The 19,173-nt window shown below is 36.0% G+C and overlaps 1 protein-coding gene across 2 annotated transcripts in view; it reads left to right on the forward strand.

Moving 5' to 3' along the window:
* The window catches only part of Gsk3b (glycogen synthase kinase 3 beta), a 158,143-nt gene that overhangs the window by 97,637 nt on the left and 41,333 nt on the right, over positions 1-19,173 (forward strand). For both annotated transcript variants that reach the window (XM_013019436.1, XM_013019435.1), the window contains exons 4-7: positions 2,523-2,633; positions 8,333-8,463; positions 9,922-10,028; positions 15,162-15,259. In XM_013019436.1, coding sequence (XP_012874890.1) covers positions 2,523-2,633; positions 8,333-8,463; positions 9,922-10,028; positions 15,162-15,259 — 447 coding nt within the window. The remainder of the gene's footprint in view (positions 1-2,522; positions 2,634-8,332; positions 8,464-9,921; positions 10,029-15,161; positions 15,260-19,173) is intronic.

A 19,173-nucleotide genomic window follows, 5' to 3' on the forward strand; every position in this document is an offset into this window, starting at 1 on the left:
GACGTTGTAAAGCTCGTTTGGACGTGACAACTTGTACATTTCTTATTGAACTTGTTACTCCTCCCTCATTTTTCTCCTTTTTCCCCTCCCCTCCTCTTCTTTGTTCTTGAAATATCAGTGTCCCTCGCCTCCTGAATGATGTTTGCAGGAAAATGTTACTGATTTCTTTCTATAAAATGTTTCCGGGGATTGAACATTGTCCTCTCCCCTCATAGATTATTCCTGTAACTGCTTAATTTGCATTAAAGCATTTATAAATTTAATAAAAATGTTTACTTAAGATCATATTTCTCATGGTAAATTAGAGCATTGAACCTATAGCAGATACACTAGTCTGTTTTGCCAATATTATGCATAAAACATGCTGCCTAAATAGGCGATCATCCGTACTTCTATGTGGTCAGAACTGTACAAAGAAGTAGAATTGCCTTTATTGAGCTATATAATGCAAAGAGTATATAATACTCTTTGCATTAGTATCTCAAGTTGATTGTTCCTTGAGCCTTCTGGTTCAACATCTAAGATTAAGATGTCTTTCTAGTCATAGCAAAAGAACCACAAAGATAGCAAGACAGGATTTTTTTTTAGCAAGCACAGATTCACCTTGAGACATGAGGCAGTCTATAGGTTTTTATTATCCAACAGGGTAGGATGTGTAATGTCTAACAGTTTAAACTTGGGACTTTCTTGTGGCCCTCCCCAAGAAGTTTAGTAATTGCAATGATTTCCTGTGTGCGGGAAGTAGTTATATGCCTCATATGAGAAGATGATGGCTAGATGCTGCGCATTTGATTTTTTTTTTTACCATTCTGGTTTAGTACCACTAGTTAAAAGTCAGACGTGTAGTGGTCATTCTGTCCCTCAAGGCACCTTCATAAGGGAAGTGTGCTCGTAAGGAATCTTAACTGCTCATTCAATGTTTTGGTTTCTCAGCTAGTTGATTCCACCTCCACCTCTACTAAGAGGGAATGGAATCCATAGCCAGGGGCATTTCAACTGCATTCTTTACATCTACCATTTAATTTCCAGTGAATCACTGTCATTTGATCTTGCTACTGATATTTTGACTTTAATTATTAAGCTTTATATTTATCTTTGTTAAATTTCATATAACAGATTTGTTCTGTCATTTTAGCCTAACTAGAGCCCTTGAAGGTTTTTAAAGTTTGTTTTTTTGGTGGGAGGGGATTCTCTTTTGTAATTTGTTTTGTTTTGATGGAACTAGAGGGTTGAACATGGGGCCACGAGCTTGCCAGGTAGGCACTCATCACTTGAGTCACTTCCCTAGGCTACCCCCATCTTTTTTTTTGTTTTTTTTTTGGTCAGTTATAGGGCTTGAGCTAGGGCCTGGCCGCTGTCCCTGCGATCTTTTTGCTCTCTACCATTCTGAGCCACAGCTCCTTTTCTGTTTTCCTAGTGGTTTTGTTTTGTTTTTTTTTTGGAGCTAATAATCTCACAGACTTTTCCTGTCTGGGCTTGCTTGCTTTGAACCATGATCCCCAGATCTCAGCCTCCTGAGCCATCAGTGCCTGCCCTCCAGCCCCTTTTGTACTGGTCATTTTCAAGGTAGGTTGGGTTCTCTGGTTTGTGATCCTACTTGTGTTGACGAAGGTGACAGATGTCTGCCATTGGGCCCAGCCATTGTGCATCCCACACAGACGGGACAAGGGACACGCACCACTACACTGAGCCATTGGTTAAAGTGGTCTTGGAGTCTTCTTTTTGTCTAGGCTAGCCTATAACCTTAGCACCCCAACCTCTATACTTCCTAACCTCCCCCCCCCCCCAAATAGCTAGGATTATAGCTTTGAGCCACAACACCAGGCTTATTCTGATTTTAAGAATGCTTTTAGATAGCTATGTGCATGGGTTAGGATCTCATCCATTCCTTCCTTGGTATTCTATTCCTCCCTTGAAGAATGGGAATGTTTACCCTATGCCTATCCCACTGCTGTATACCAAGCATATGTAGCTTGGCATTTTTATTTTATAGAGGGGAAGGTTTATCTGGATCTCAGGATATTTTAGAGCTGGATTTTTGAGCAATGCTTGAATGGTTTATTAGAATTATGAGACCTTATACACTGAGTAATAGTTTTCATTTGGAAAAAATTAGCTTCAACTTCTATATAAGTGACCCAACACCTCAGAATCACAATTCCTTGCATTCTACTTCTACGGGTTGAATAATTCTTATCTCTTTATATGAAATGCTTGAGACCAATTCTTTTTTTTTTTTTTGTCTTTTCTTTTTTGGTACTGGGGATCGAACCCAGGACGTTGCGCTTGCTAGGCAAGTGCTTTGCCACTGAGCTACATCCCAGCCCTTGAGACCAATTCTTAAATTTGCTTATATAGAATGAAGTATTCTGAGAATAGTGTTCAAGTCTAAGCATGAAATACATTCATATACAACTTATATGTGTGATATACTCATAAGCAACTTAATATAATTTTACTCCCATTTGAACACTTAAACTAACTTCTAATCTGTTTTTTTGTTTTATAATAAATTCTTTCAGAAAGATGAAGTCTACCTTAACTTGGTGCTGGACTATGTTCCGGAAACAGTATACAGAGTTGCTAGACACTATAGTCGAGCCAAACAGACACTCCCTGTGATCTATGTCAAGGTATGTAAAAGTAACAATTTCTTATTTTATTGTGAGCCAGGCAGGGATAATACTGGGTATGTTTTAATTAATTACTGCTTTAAATACAAGGGGGGAAATTGCAAAGAAAGAATTTGTAGAGTTCCTTATTCATGTACAATTTTAAAACAAAATTTTTAAAAAGTTTTTTTAACTTTTATGCAGTGGGGATGCTAGTTGTGGACTTTGAACTTGGTGTTGTGCTTGCTGAACAGATATTCTACCGCTTGAGCTATGCCCCCAGCACTATTTTTTTTTTTGCTTTAGTTAATTTTTGGTTTGGATCTTGTAGGATTTTTTTTTTTTTAAAGCGTAGGCAGATCTTGGACCACAATCCTACTGTCAACTTATTTGTTGAGATGGGAGTTTTGCTAACTTTTATCCTGGCGTAGCCTTGATCTTCAGTTCTCCCAATCTGGGATTACAAGTGTGTATAACCCTAGCTAGCCAAGAAGTCTTCACTTTTTAAACTTTTATGACTGATAAAGTACACTGATTTTTTTTTAATGGAAATTACAGATTTTAATTCTGATAGCCATGGCACTTAGCCATTGTCATTTTGTGTTAATGTCTAATGTCTTTATTATGCCTCAGACCAAAACAAGAGCATAATGATATAAACTTGCATACATAGAATTATATAATTATAAGTATAAACAAGTTCAGTGTTTATTGACATTTATAGATACATTTATTGCAACTGTATCAAAAGTATAAATGTTTAGCAAGTTTTTCTCCATATTCTCAAAAGTGGGAGAGCATTGGAGGTTTAACTGGTGAAGCACTTGCCTATAGCTCAAGACCCTGTATTTAAAAGCCCTAGAGAAATATGTGAGGCATAAAAAGGGGGAAGGAAAAGAACTGGGTGGGGGAGGGCATTAGGGAAGAATTGGAGGGAGGCAGAGGGAAGGGGAAAGAAATATTTTCATTAAATATAATTGACATATACTTTTAAAAACTAGCAGTAATATTCTTGCGTTTTATGTTCAGAATTGAATTTTCTTCATTGTTACATTTTTTTTCTTTCTTTTATTTAGAAGTACTGGGGTTTGGGTCTGGGAATGTGGTTTAGTGGTAGAGCGCTTGCTTTGTATGCATGAAGCCCAGGGTTTGATTCCACATAAACAGAAAAAGCCAGAAGTGGTGCTGTGGCTCAAGTGGTAGAGTGCTAGCCTTGAGCCAAAGAAGCTCTGGGACAGTGCCCAGACTCTAAGTTCAAGCCCCAGAACTGGTCAAAAAAAGTGCTGGGGTTTGAAATTGGGGCTTTGCATTTCTTAGGCTGGTGGTCTACCACTTGAGTCACACTTCCAGCCCTGTTTTTGTCCTGGTAGTGTTTGATGTAGGGTCTTGCTTTCTTGTGGCACATGCCTGAGCCATTATGTGCCTACTTTAGGCTTCCTGTCAGCAAAATGACGGTATATACCACTGCATCTTTCAAACTTTTTTGCCCTGACTGGCTTGACTCTACGGCTCTCTCAACCTCAGCTTCTCAAGTAGCTAGGGTTACAGGTAGTAGCTACTGCTACCTGGCTAATTATTAACAGTTTTAGACTTGAGGAACATTAATAATAGAATTTCTTTTAATACTTTTGGTAGCTAGTTCAGTTTGTGCAAGGAGTTCAGGAGTCCTTTTGAACTGAACTGGAGATTAAAAACTGATTTCAGTATAATTTGACTTAGGTTTATCAAAATTTGTTTTAGGTTATAATTAAATTGATGGTAGTAGGAATTAAAAGACATACAAATTTTCTCATAGATTTGTTTTCTTCTCATTTTAGAGCGCAAATCCTATTTTCTTACTAACACATAGTGTATCTTTTTGACCTCCCTAAATCTAAGGTAATCAGTCTTTGAAGATCTTAGTTTAGAGTAATGATAATTTGTACCTTTCTGACAGTGCAGAATGTTGATAGATATATGAATCACAAGAAACACTAGATTTGGTTCCTAAAGATCCAGTTCTGAAGCCCAACATGCTGTTGGTACTTTTACATAAGTCATTCATTGTCTTCCATATTTGTAAAACTATTTCTTTCCTCCCCATGATATAGCTTTGTTGGGGTACAAAATGAGTCTAAGATAAGAGAAAACATTGTGGGGGCTGTAAGTAGAAGTCATAGAAGGCCTTAACATGACCAGAAATGGCATATTAAGGACATTCAGCCAGGTGTGCATAGTATTAAGACTAGTTTTTGTTTCAGATCTTTAATTCAGCAACTAAGTACAAACTATTACATAGTAATCTAATATTTAGCAACGGGTTTCATTATTCCTTCTGTAGGCAAAAAAGACAACTACATAAGTTAACAGTAAATAAGGTAAAACATTATAAAAGTGGTTCAGAAGCTAGGAATGTCTGGTACTTTTTTTGGTGGGGGGGTCCGGTCGTGGGGCCTGAACTCTGGGCCTGGGTGCTGTCCCTCAGCTCTTCAGCTCAAGGCTAGCACTCTACCACTTGAGCCACAGCGCCACTTCCGGCTTTTTTCTTTTTGCTTATGTGGTGCTGAGGAATCGAACCCAGGGCCTCATGCATGCAAGGCAAGCACTCTACCACTGAGCCGCCTTCCTAGCCCTCAGGTACTTTTTAATTGTCAGATCTCTTTGAAAAAAAAGAATAAGTTCTGATGAATCTACTCTCCATGTTTATATATATTGCTTCATAGATCAGGGTTGATCTATGTACCTCTTTCCACATTACTTAAACTAAGATATGCCAAATGACTTTCTGTTCATTTTTACCTGCAGAAATTTTGCTCATTTAAACATCTTTTCTTTAAGCACTTGTTTCAACTGAAGATTTCAAGGATATATAAAACTAGAGCAAACAATAATTAACCCCCATATATACCCATCACAGCTTTAACAGTATTACTTCATAACCAATTTCATCTTATCTGTACCACCTTCAACTCTATTCCCATTATTTTATATTCCCCTTATTTATTATTATTTTCTTATGTAAATGCTCCAGTATTTCTTTATAAAAATAGAAACAAAGATACAATACTATTTTCATTCTTTATAAGATAGTGCTTTATCAATACCATTAAATAAATTGTCTGTGTATGTATTAAGTAGTGGGGCTTGAACTTAGGTTCTGAGAACTGTCCCTCAGCTTCTTTGCTCAAGGCTGGTGCTCTATCATTTTAGCCATAGCTCCCTTTCAGATTTTTTTTTTGTGTGTGTGTGTGGTTAATTGGAGATAAGAGTATCATGGACTTTCCTGCCTGGGCTTCAAATTGAGATGTTCAGATTTCCTCTCCTGAGTAGATAGGATTACAGGTGTGAGCCATGAGTGCCCGGTAAATATCCCATTTATATTTCCCATGTTTCACAATTTTATGTTTTGTTTCACAAAACACTAGCCTCATTATACTTGATAACTTAGAACTGTGTTCAAACTGTTGATTCAAAAATTATATATTTGAATTGGTATCCAGTTAAGGCCTATCTATTATGTACCTTTAATATTTCTTTAAATCTGTAGGTTCTTACCTTCTCACATGTTGTGGTTATTGAAACCAGGAGATGCTGGATGCTGGTGGCTCACACCTGTAATCCTAGCAATTTAGGAAGCTGAGATCTGAGGATTATAGTTTGAACCAGCCTGTGCAGGAAAGTTCATGAGACTCTTTATGTTTAATTAATCACCAAAAAGCTGGAAGTGGGGCTGTGTGTGGCTCAAGTGGTAAGCACTAGCCTTGAGCATAAAAGCTCAGGGACAGCACCCAGGACATGAGTTCAAGTCCCAGGAGCAGCACAAAAAGAAATGAAACAAGTTAGGTCTCTGTTTAATTGATTGGATTTCTATCGTATAAGAGAACCTGAGAATATTGTCAGGCCAAAAAGCAAGAAAACTATCAAATGATATCAAGAATCATGCCAAACACTTAAAACATACAAATAAGAAATTACTTTCCAGGCCACTTAACCTATGAAGTATTCTATGGAGCTAACTAATTAAAAGTTTTGATAAGTGAAAGGTGGGAATCAAATACATATGTCCTGTCCTTTTTTTTTTTTTTTTGGGTCCGGTCACCGAGCCTGAACTCTGGGCCTGGGCGCTGTCCCTCAGCTCTTCAGCTCAAGGCTAGTGTTCTACCACTTGAGCCTCAGCGCCACTTCTGGCTTTTTTCTTTTTGCTTATGTGGTTCTGAGGAATCGAACCCAGGGCCTCATGCATGCAAGGCAAGTGCTCTACCACTGAGCCACCTTCCCAACCCATGTCTTGTCTTTTTATTCTAACTATATCTTAGGATACAAATAGGGGAAGTTTTTCTTTATAGAACTTATGGTATATATTTTTGGGGAAAAATAGATGTTTTACATCTTCAAAACAGTCCCAATACTATGACCTCCAACAGACTCATTTAAGATTCTTGTACAGCTCCTTTAATTCCTTATTAGATCCTGTTAGGGATGAACTATCAAAGTTCTATGTGTTACAGATTTTGTTTAATTTTTTTTTAAATTATCTGGGCACCTAGTGACTCCCTCCACTAACACCCAGGAACATGGATTGAGCCTAGAAGTTCAGGACCAACCAGTGTGACACCTAGAAATTCTATTTTTCAGCAACAAACGAACAAATAACGGGGTGTGAGTGGCTTCACTAGCATTGATCAAAAATGTTAAGAGATAGTGCAGAACATACTCAATATTCCTAGAAAAAAAAGTGAAAATCAATTATAAGGAAATGCAGTTGCTACTCTGGTAACAAACATGACTTATTTGTCATACATTGACAATGGTCTGTTACCATATTGTCTGAACCTTTCTGCATCTTGTTTTATAGTACTGCTTGTTTTGTGATTGATAATAATTAATACCTTAAAAAGGTTTTGAGCACCTTTCCTTTTCTAGTGAGCACCTTTCAGAGTTTAATGGGTCTTATAATGCTTCTCTAATATAGATGATTATCAAATCATTGTTAGGAACTTGATGTTTGTTTGTTTTGCAAGTCCTGAGGCTTGAACTCAGGGTCTGGGCACTGTCCCTTAACTTTTTTTGCTCAAGGCTAGTGCTTTACACTTGAGCCACAAGTTCTACTTCGGGCTTTTTGGGTCCTTAATTGTTGAAATAAGAGTCTTCACACACTTTCTTGCTTGGGCTTGGTTTCGAACTGTGATTCTCAGAGCTCATTCTCTTGAGTAGCTTGGCTTACAGATGTGAAGCCACCAACACTGTTTGTTTTTACAAGGCAGAATTTCTAGATATCATCCTAGTTGGCCCTGAACTTTTGGGCTCAAGCCATCTTCCTACATTAGCCTCCCAAGTAATTGGGATGACAGGCGTGTACCACTATAGCAGGCTTAAACGTTTTATTTTGTTTGAATGGAAAAAAAGCTTGGTTGAGGACAAGATTTGAATATATAAAAGAGCTGGATGCAATTTTTCCTTTGAAATAATAAAACAGTTATTATTTGTCTTAACCATGTCGTCTCAAAAAGAGAAAACACTGGGCTCACATTATACTTGATAACTTAGAACTATGTTCAACCTGTTCATTCAGCCTTAATTTCCTCTCATCTATACAATGAGAATAAAAGTGTGCTCATAGAATCACTGTAAGAATTAAACAAATAGGGACAAATGCATTCTAAGAATGTTAGTCTATTTGCTGTTTAATTATTCTGATTTGTTTGAAATAGAAATAATAAGTTTTTTTTTATATGTACCAGTTGTATATGTATCAGCTGTTCAGAAGTTTAGCCTATATCCATTCCTTTGGAATCTGCCATCGGGATATTAAACCACAAAACCTCTTGTTGGATCCTGATACAGCTGTCTTAAAACTCTGTGACTTTGGAAGGTAAGCTAGTTGATCTTCTATCCAATATTTCAAAAATGTAATTGTATAAACCTGATCAAAAGCTATAAGATTACAAAATCTTGTGGATATTAAATTAAAAAGTTACTATATGAAAAAAGGAAACATGAGTTGTGATGGTATGAATATGTTGTCTGTGTATATGTTTATAAATGGTTCGTTTCTGAGAGAATATACAATAATTCCAAAACATTGATTGCTTCTGGTAGGAGAAATTTAGGGAATATAGTATACTTGGGAAACTTAATTTTTATTGTATTTTATTATTGTCTGAATTTATATTATGTATATATACTCCTACCTTACCTGTAAGAAAAAGAAGATGGGTCCATCAAGTAGCATAAAACAGTATAGAGGCTGCAAAGCTTTCAATATTTATTACTGTCTTATAGCAACTTTTTTATTATATATTGAATTAATTAAAATATATACTTTTAGCTGGACACCTAGCTAATCCTAGCTTTTCAGGGAGTTGAAGGGCAATACAAAGCCAGCTCTGGAAGAGAATTCCATGATACTCCAACTAACCAGCAAAAAATCCAGACTAGAGTCATGGCTCAAATGTTAAAGCATTAGCCAAACAAGCCCAAAGCCCTAGATTCAAATCCCAGTTTGGGGGGGAAGGACTTCTTTTTCTTTTTGAGCTGAGGTTTGAATCCATTACTTAGTGGTAGAATGCCTTATCACCAACCCAAAACTCTGCAATTTTGCTGAAAGCTGTTTTAATTTTCAAGTAACCTAAAAACTGGTTAGTTAGGATTGGATATATTCTGATCTATTGTCATGCTTTTTGGTAGAGAGAGATACCATTTTTCTAGTCTTCCATCTCTATGTTTTAGAAGTTGAATTTTAAAAAATAGTATATCAGAAGAAAATAATCATTTGTCGTCCTGTAACTTTTAATCTCTTTTTCCCTTAGGTGGTGACAATTGACAAATACTTTATTTAAAATTACTGTTCTAAGGCCAGTGGCCACTGGCCCATGCCTGTAATCCTAGCTATTCTGGAGGTTGAGATTTGAGGATCATGGTTCAAATCCAGCCCAGGCAAGAAAGTCTGTGGGACTCTTATCTCCAGTAAACTACCAAAATGTCAGAAGTGGAGCTGTGGCCTAAGTGGTAGAGTACTAGCCTGAGCACAGAATCTTAGGGATAGTAGCCAGGCCCTGAATTTTGAAGCCCCAAGACTGGCACACCTGCATGTGTGCTTGTGTGCACACAAACACACACACAAAATTACTGTTCTATTTTTTTTTCTCCAGAGTGATATTATAAGATTATATATTTCTTTTTTTGGAGAGAGTTACAGCTCATAGTTTCTTTTTTATATTGTATAACTGGAATGATATGAAGTCTCCATAAACATTTGGTGTTGTGATAACAGTATAGGTTCCTTCAGTATATTAACTGAAAGGCTCTACTTTTTTTTTCTCTCTATTAGTGCAAAGCAGCTGGTCCGAGGAGAACCCAATGTTTCATATATCTGTTCTCGGTACTATAGGGCACCAGAGTTGATCTTTGGAGCCACTGATTATACCTCTAGTATAGGTAAGTATCCACACTGACTAGAATGCTTGTAATATTAGTCACATAATAAGTTTTGTTATTTATTGTTTTTATTGCTGTGTAAAGAATAGTGTCCTATAATAGAAATGTTCTTAAAGATAAAAAAATGTGTAGAATTAATTTTTTTCACCTTTTTGGTTTAAGATGTTCTTGTGATTCCATTTTTAGAGGATTGTTTATTAATTTTAATGGAATTGTAAAACTAGTCTGTTATGGTCAGATAACACTTGTATACCTTAAAGGTTTCAAATACATCTTAAGTGGTTTAATTGAATTCTTTAAAAGAATTTTCTGAAAAACTCATTTTTGAGCTTAATTGCTATTAAAATATTTAATGTTATTTCCTTATACTAGTAATGAAATTTGATAGGAAGACAATATTTCTGAATTCCTACTTGCTGTCTGAATTGGTTATTTAATTTCAAGTCCTCTTAAGTCATCAGTGGGTTTCAGCTAAACTCACTGATTCTTTAGAAATCTTCATCTGAGATGTTTAGAAAGAATAAGAATAAGGAAAATTAGTTAATTCTTTTTTGACCTTTTTCCTCACATTTTAATGCAGTGGCTTGGAAAAAATAGAGTCCATGATTAGCTGACTATAAATAGGATACTAAAAAACAAGGAGAAAGCTTAGGTTAGGTGTGCAGATAGAGACAAAAATTATTTTACTTATGTATTATTTCTATAGAGAACTTTTTAGTAAGAAATATAGAAACAGAGTTGGGCACTGGTAGTTCACAGTTGTAATCCTAGCTACTCAGGAGACTTGAGATCTGAGGATCCTAGTTTGAAGCCAATCTGGGCAGGAAAGTCTGTGAGACTCTCATCTCCAATTAACCATCAGAAAGGCAAAAGTGGAGCAGTAGCTCAAGTGATAGAGCACTAGCCTTGAGCAAAATAAAGCTCAGGCAGGGACAGCTCCCAGGCCTTGAGTTCAAGCCCCATGAATAATTTGGGGGTCATAAATAGAACTTGTGACAATTTTTACCTTTCTAATACAATTAAACCTTTTCTGATATGAATACTCACGTAAAAGAGCAATAAGCTAATGTGTATTTTCAGTTGTGCCGAGAGATTTATGTCCCCATTTCTTTTCTCCTAACAGTGCAAGTATCAGACCACTAAATAAAAAATCATCTTTTTATCAAAGTAGGTTTGCCTTCTAAGACTTCTGGACATGTCCAGAATACTTAGGGCTCTTGGACTACATTTTGAGACCTGCTACATGGAGGAAAGTGTGATCTTTTTATAGGTGTGTTAGGTAAACCTCATTGCGACTATATTCTGTGGATTATGTTGATTGATGATGAATGCTACAGAGACTTTTGTCTGGAATCCATCTGGGTTTGACTTTCAGGTTTGTCTCTGCGGAACTATAAACTAGATTGTTACTTGTTAATAGTTCTGTTCCAGTGGCTATAGGCAGTAAATAAAATGTTAGTGAAAGTACTATGGAAATATAAGGAAACACTAAAGAAATGTAAGTATTCTTTTTGTAGTACTTATTAACTTGACTGTCTTCAAGCAAATTTTAACTCTTTGTCTTTGCAGATATCAGTAAATTTTCTAGTTGATTGATATTTCACTCAAATGCATGATTTTGGTTATCGGTGTTACAAGATCCTGGGTCGGGTTTTTGTCCTAGTCACCTAAAATACAGACAGTTTTGTTCTTCTAAAACAGTCATAGTATATCATCTGCTACTTTAAGGAATGTTTATATGAACTGTAGCCTTTTGTCTAGATTTGGTTTTTCTTTTGAGATTTAGGAAACTTGCGGCTTTGTAAGATTTGTATACATACTTAGGGACAGAAGTGGGGTTAGATGGATGAGTACATAGATGGATAGATATTGAGATTTGGAAGTATACTGATTTCTAAGTAGATTTTGAGATGTTTCAATAGTAATATTGGAAATAAAAGAGTCACTAATTCTGACTAGATACTGTTATGATTGTATCTACCAAAACTGAAACTCTCACTTTTATTAGAAGATGGTCTTAACTGAGCAGAATGAGAACAAAAGACTTCATTAGGACAACGAAAGAGTGTGTATAAGTTTTCAAAGACTGCTTGATTGGAACTTAAGAGTGGGTTCCAGAGCTAGTGCTAGCCATGCTGCCCAGTAGCTTTACCTTTGACAAGTCATTCGACTTTATTATGCCTTTATTTTCTTATCTGTCAAATTTCTTTGGCTAAATGGTCTCAAAATGCCTTTTGATCATGACTAAGACTTAACTATGAAACAAAATACTATTTTAGCTTAACTCTCAACTAAATCTAGTGAGCCAAACCTTTGTGTTAGTTAAAGTTTTCTTCTGTTTGAAGAGGTTGATCATTTTGTCTTATGAAGTAAGAATAGAAGAGATCTTGTTACTTCTTAAAAAGTGAATAGCAAATACCTTGTTTGTAGTAATTGAAGGCACTTAAATTCACTTAGTGAATCTTTGGATAGCTATTAGGTAATAGTATTCCTTGATGTTTCACTCCTTAATTATCTTGTACATTTGTAACTGAATCCTAAGAAAACATTTCTCATTGCTTTTTATGAGGCATAGTTATTTACCTGCAACTTGCCTTTCTTCTGAGACAAAATATTCTGTTTTACAAAAGAAAGGAATGGGTGCATATTTCTCATCTAATTAGCTGGGTAAGGAGATGTTTTAAAACTTGGATCAAAATATCAAGGAGTCTGGGATATAGGTCAGTAATAGTGTGTGGCACCACCAATATGGCCAAAAGAATAAAATCATATATTTGCACTTGACTATGAAAGTATAGTGTTGGTTTTACATGAAGTAAAATGTGCCTAGCAAAATTTTATATTTGCTTCAGTTATCAAATTCCTAATATATCCAAGTAGAACTCTCAGTGTATGTTACAAAATAGATGTCTCAGTTATCATTACTTGGAACTGGACAAAATCAACTTGAATTTATTTATATCCAAGTAGAACTCTCAGTGTATGTTACAAAATAGATGTCTCAGTTATCATTACTTGGAACTGGACAAAATCAACTTGAATTTATTAAATGAGTTCTATGGCACTTTCTAGGTGAGTAGAAAGTAATCACAGATCCCTTGAGCCCAGGAGTTCATGACTGTCCAGGGTATAGTAAGATAGGAAATCTCATTAAATAAAATAGGATTAGGGTTCAGGCTTTATCAATAGTAGTTTGCTTCACATGTACAAGGTCCTGAGTTCCACTTACCTGCACTATGTAGATAAGAAAAGAACACACAGAGAAGAAAAAAAGGCAAGAAAATAAGTAGTCACTGGAAAAGAGATTTCCAGTTCCTCTTAAGTAGTGATAGTGTTCCTTACCACATCAGATTCCTAATTATTGTTGTCTCCATGACATTCAGTGTTATTTCTTCCTGACTAGCAATGATTTATGTTCATTCCTCTAAAACACTTTAGTGTACATCCATACAAAATCCAGAAATCTCAGAAACCTGGGAACTAAACAGCAGTTTTTCCTAGCAAGAAGTCTTAATAGTGGGCTTTAACCAGAGTGACTGACAACTTATCTTTAGGTACATTTGAGAGAAAAAGAAAATGCTATTAATGGTTACCTCCGGACAGTAGATAAAATCTGGAGTATTCTTGCTGTGGTCACACTTATAATCTTAGTTACTCAGGAAGTTGAGTTCTGAGGATCAAGGTTTTGTGGAGTTTTGTTTTGTTTGCCAGCCCTGGGGCTTGAAAATCAGAGTCTGGGTACTATCCCTGAGCTGCTGCTTCTTCTTCTTCTTTTTTTAAGTAAGTTTTTTATTGTGAGAATACTGTACAGAGGAGGGTTACATGAGCAAGGTAATGAGTACATTTCTTATCAAGCATTGTTGCCTCCTCCTTTGTTTTTCCCCTACCATCCCTGCCCTCCCATCTCCACAACTGCACCTCCCCCACACCAAAGTTGTAAAGTTCATTTTTTGACTTAGCATCTTGTACATCTCATTGTTGCAATGGGTCCACCTGTATCCTTATTTAAACAATTTGGTTTTTTTCCTTCCCCTCCCCAAATTATACCATCAAATTCAGTGAAAACAGGGGTTATACAGTGTGGGAGGGACATATAAAGCAACAAAAAAAAATCACCTTATAAATACACTAGAAAATAGCAAGAAAGATAAAACTACTTATGTCCTTATCTTGGAGTTCATTTTGCCTAACATCATCTTATCTGGCCTTTTCTGCTTGTATCAGACATACACTAGCACAACTGTTTATTGCAGCATTATTTACCATAGCTAAGATATGGAACCAACCTAGATGCCCCTCAGTAGCTGAATGGATCAAGAAAATGTAGTATATATACACAATGGAATTCTATGCCTCCATCAGAAAGAATGACATTGCCCCATTTGTTAGGAAATGGAAAGAGTAAGCCAGGCCCCCCAAAAAACATAGGTCCTATGGTTTCCCTGAGCTTCTTTTGCTCAAGGTTAGCACTCTACCACTTGAGCTCCAGCGCCACCTCTGGCTTTTTCTGTGTATGTAGCACTGAGGAATTGAGCCCAAGGCTTCATGCATGTGAGGCAAGCACTCTACCACTAAGCCACATTCCCAGCCCTGAGGATCAAGGTTTAAAAACCAGCCTGATCAGAGAAGTCCATGAGACTCATTTCCAATAAACTACCCAGAAAAGCTAAAAGTGGCTCAAGTGGTAGATTGCTAGCCATAAGTACAAAAAGGCTCAGGGACAGTACCCAGGCCCCAAGTTCAAGTCCCAAGACCAGCAAAAACAAAAACAAAACCCAGAATATTTTGGATAAACCAGGACATTTTGTTAAATTGTTTTTTAAATTTATCAGTAGACAAGATATTTACATTACATTTTGAGATTCCTATTTTCATTGAAAAGTCAATTATCTGAGGGCTAGGGGTATTGCTCAAGTGGTAGATAATTTGCTTAGCAATCACAGGGGCCTAGGCTCAATTCCTAGTACTGAAAGGAGAGTTCATTATTTTTGTAACTTACAAATTACAGTATTTTTCCTCCTATTTTGGATTTTGCGTAGTGCTATTTTTATCTGTGAGTAAACTGGAAAATGTTTATGTATTTCAGTTCATGCTACAGTGTTTTAATAAACTTTTTTTTTCTTTTCTCATCAGATGTATGGTCTGCGGGCTGTGTATTGGCCGAGCTGTTGCTAGGACAACCAATATTTCCAGGAGATAGTGGTGTGGATCAGTTGGTGGAAATAATCAAGGTGAGAATGGTTAAATAGAATTTTTTAATTGAAAATAATCTTGGTACTGTTTTAATAACATATCACCAACACAACACACATACACATGCTTGAGCATATGCACAAAAAAAATGGAGAAAGTGATCTAAGGTCAGTTAGCAAATTCAGCTGTAGAATAAGTAAAAGAATTACTAGTCAGTTAGGCTCCATTGAGAATTTGAGTTTTTCATCTGTTGTATGTTCTGGGGGAGGGGAGATGAAATATACATACCTTATGCAGGAAGGAAATTATTATTTAAAATACTTAAAAACAAAATTAGAATATTAACTCATTAAAGTATATGTAAGCTGAATAAAAGCAGAAGGCATGTATAGTTTTGCTTATCATGTACTCTGCTAATAATCTGAAGCATATGATAGATGTTTGTATTTATTCAGTTTTATCAGTATTTACTATATGTGAGAATGAATACCTCTATGTAATATTTGAGGTTTTAAAGGACCCCTACCTTCCACACACAAACACAGCTTTTAAAAACTCAAGTATCTATATTTAAACTACTACATGAATTAATTAAAGTTTCAGTTTGGTCAAAGTAACAGTATCAACTACTATTTGGGCCTTATCCATAGTTTCTCCCATTTTTCATAAATTTATAAAATTAAAAATCTTCTTCGTGGCCATGCAGACTCATCATCTCTGATGAAAAAGCTTTTCAGTTATATTCCTGACAGATGGTTTTCTGATATTTTCTTGAGCATTTCCAACTTTAGATTGCTACTTTGGGCTGCAGCCATTCCATTTTTGGACAGCTTAATTTCAGTTGTTATGTTGAACCTTAACTCCTCTGGTAATTAAAACCAGTTGAATACACAAGTTATTTTATCTTTGTACTTTCTTTTGATCAAAGGTGGTTTTGCCAAATGTTATATACACATTTGGTTGAAAAGATCAGTGTAATCAGAGTTCTTTATGATCTATATAATTTTTTTACAGTTTGCAGCAGAGACCATTGTGGTAATCATCTTTTGTATCATATTGAACCTTTAAGATTACTAACACTATTATGACTTAATTTCTGTACTATTCTCATATCTAAATTTGAACTCAGTGCCTAGGCCACTGTCCCTGAGCTGCTTTTTACTTAAGGCTAGCACTCTGCCACTTGAGCTATGACTCTACTTCAGCTTTTTGGTAGTTTATTAGAGATAAGAGTCTCAAGACTTTCTTGCCTGGGCTGGCTTTGAAACACAATCCTCAGATTTCAGCCTCTTCAGTAGCATGGATTATAGTCATGTGACACTGGCACATGGCTCAAAACAATCTTTTCATCTATGTTATTGCAGCCATGTTAGTAAAGTGCATTTATCTATCATGCTTATCAGAAAGAAAAGATTCAGAGGGACTCACCTATTTTACTAGTGGAGAGTAAAATTAGAAGGAAGGTAGAAGAAAAATTTCTTTTTTCTTTCAATGTTTTTAATAAACACTGCAATCCTGTGTTTTTACAATAACAGGAACTAGGAAGATAAGATGTTTTTGTCTTGTGCTAAGATCTTTTGTAAATAACCAAATAACAGTTTGAATAAAGCTAAAACAGTATTTGTAAGAAATGTTGATCAAAAAATTGTTCCTAATCTTTTAATTTGACTGTTGGTTGTTTATGGTATAATTTAAAGAAAGAAATCAGTGAATTCTTAGCTCCTCAGTATTCTCCATTTTCAATATTGAGAAACTGTTGTCACTCATAAAAGCTATTACTGAAACCTTTTTTCCCAGTCATTAGGCTCAGCACTTTATTTATTACCACATTTAATCTTTATATTAACCTAGAAAATATTATTATTATTACCATTCCCACTACCATGTCTGGAGGTGAGGTACTAGAATTTGCTAAATTAATTAAACTGATATTTAGCTAAATTGAAATTCTATATTCGTGGAATTTTGTAGCTTTGGAGGAAGCAGCATGGTCCTTAATGTCAGGTTACTGTCCAGAACACATTTAGTCATATCTGTTACTTACATGAGGTCTGCTATAAAAGTTTGCCACCACAAACTAAAGGGAACAACCTCTAAACGTTGTTTGTTTTGTTTTTTTTGTGCTAGTCCTGGGGTTTCAACTCCTCAGGACTTAGTTTCTGTCACTAGTTTGTGTTTGTATGTGTGTGCACGCACATGCATGCATGTGTGCTCAGGATTAGCACTCTGCCACTTGAGCCTCAACTCCACTTGTGGCTTTTTGGTTTTTAATTGGAGATGAGTTCTCCCAGGGCTGGGAAGTTAGCTCAGTGGTAGAGTGTTTGCTTCTGTCACATGCATGAGGCCCTGGTTTGATTCCTCAGCACTAAGTAAGCAGAAAAAAGCCGGAAGTGATGCTGCGGCTCAAGTGGTAGAGCATTAGCCTTGAGCTGAAGAGCTGAGGGACAGCGCCCAGGCCCAGAGTCGGCCCCCATGACCGAAGGGGAAAAAAAAAAGAGTCTCCCATATTTTCCTGCTTGGACTGGCTTTAAACTGTGATCCTCAGCTCTAAGCCTCCTGAGCCTCTAAGATTAGAGGTATGAGTCACCTGCACCAGGCCTCTAAATGTTATTGTAATGAATAAAAATATAAAATTAGTTTGAGAGCTCTTTAGACTAGGTTTTTGTTAGTTGTTGTTTGTAACCTAAAGCAGCCAAACCACTAAATTTGTAATGACCAATTTCTTTGATTTCTAGTATAATTTCTTTTCTACATTTTTGTTTAGCAAGTGTTTTTGATATTCAGTTATCTTTCCCTATACTGTTTGTTCAGCATCTATTCTTTCTAGCAAACAATCTTCAGTCAGAAATCTAAGATACTAAATCAGAGTTAAATTCTTAAGATTTTGATGGACCCATCATGTATTTCTGCTAGCATATTGTGATACTTCTCATGCTGTACCATAGAACTTTTTGTGTTACTAACAGACTGAAGGAACCAATTACTAAATTATCTTCTTTGTCCTCTAAGAACATTTAAGTGCATTCCATTTACACATTGTGATATTTTGCTTGTAACATACATTGCTTATAATTTATAAACCAATATTTGCTGATTGCATAGATTGCTGCTTAATTCATTCTTCTATTATATAAATTTTCTGTGCTTATAAATTGACTAGAGCCACAAATCTCCTACAGGTTTTTGGATTTGGGCTACTTTGAAAAATCTCCTTAACAGCAATAAATTCTTTGCTGCCTGTATGTGGAAAGTTTACATAGAATTTCAAATGAATCATGGCCTTTCCAGAGCTCCAGTAAATTAGTAAAGGAGGCTTTAAAAGTATTAATATAATGTAACAACTGTTCCCCTGCATTTTTACATCAATATAATGTTTTCTGCAAACCAAAAAGATCAATCAGTTTTGACCTAATGCTATGAAATTTTACTGTGTCTACAGTAACCCAGCCGGTTGCCGGTGGCTCACATCTATAATCCTAGCTATTCAGGAGGCTGAGATCTGAGGATCACTGTTCAAAACCAGCAGGAACGCCTGTGAGACTCTTATTATCTGCAATTAACCATTAGAAAACCAGAAGTGGCACTGTGGCTCCAGTGGTATAGCTCTAGCCTTGAACTGAAGAGCTCAGGGAGAGCACCCAGGCCCAAAGTTCAAGCCCCACAGCCAACAAAAAACAAAACAAAACAAAAATACAGTAACCCACACTTAATTAAATCTCTATATACTTGCTTATTATGTGTGCAATGTGTCTCAGTTTAGCTTTTCCCTTGGAGATAATGGCATCCATTTGAAATCTTTTCCAAAGTATTAACTGAAAAAAATTTTACTGAGTTGCCATTATACATTGCTTGTAAACATACGTTTTCCATACAAAAGCACATTTCTCAACATTATTAACTTTAGTTGTTTTGATGGTTATATTTTATTTAGCACCTAAGTCATTTGTCCATG

The sequence above is a fragment of the Dipodomys ordii genome, unplaced genomic scaffold, assembly GCF_000151885.1.
Source record: "Dipodomys ordii isolate 6190 unplaced genomic scaffold, Dord_2.0 Scaffold45, whole genome shotgun sequence".
NCBI lineage: Eukaryota > Metazoa > Chordata > Mammalia > Rodentia > Heteromyidae > Dipodomys > Dipodomys ordii.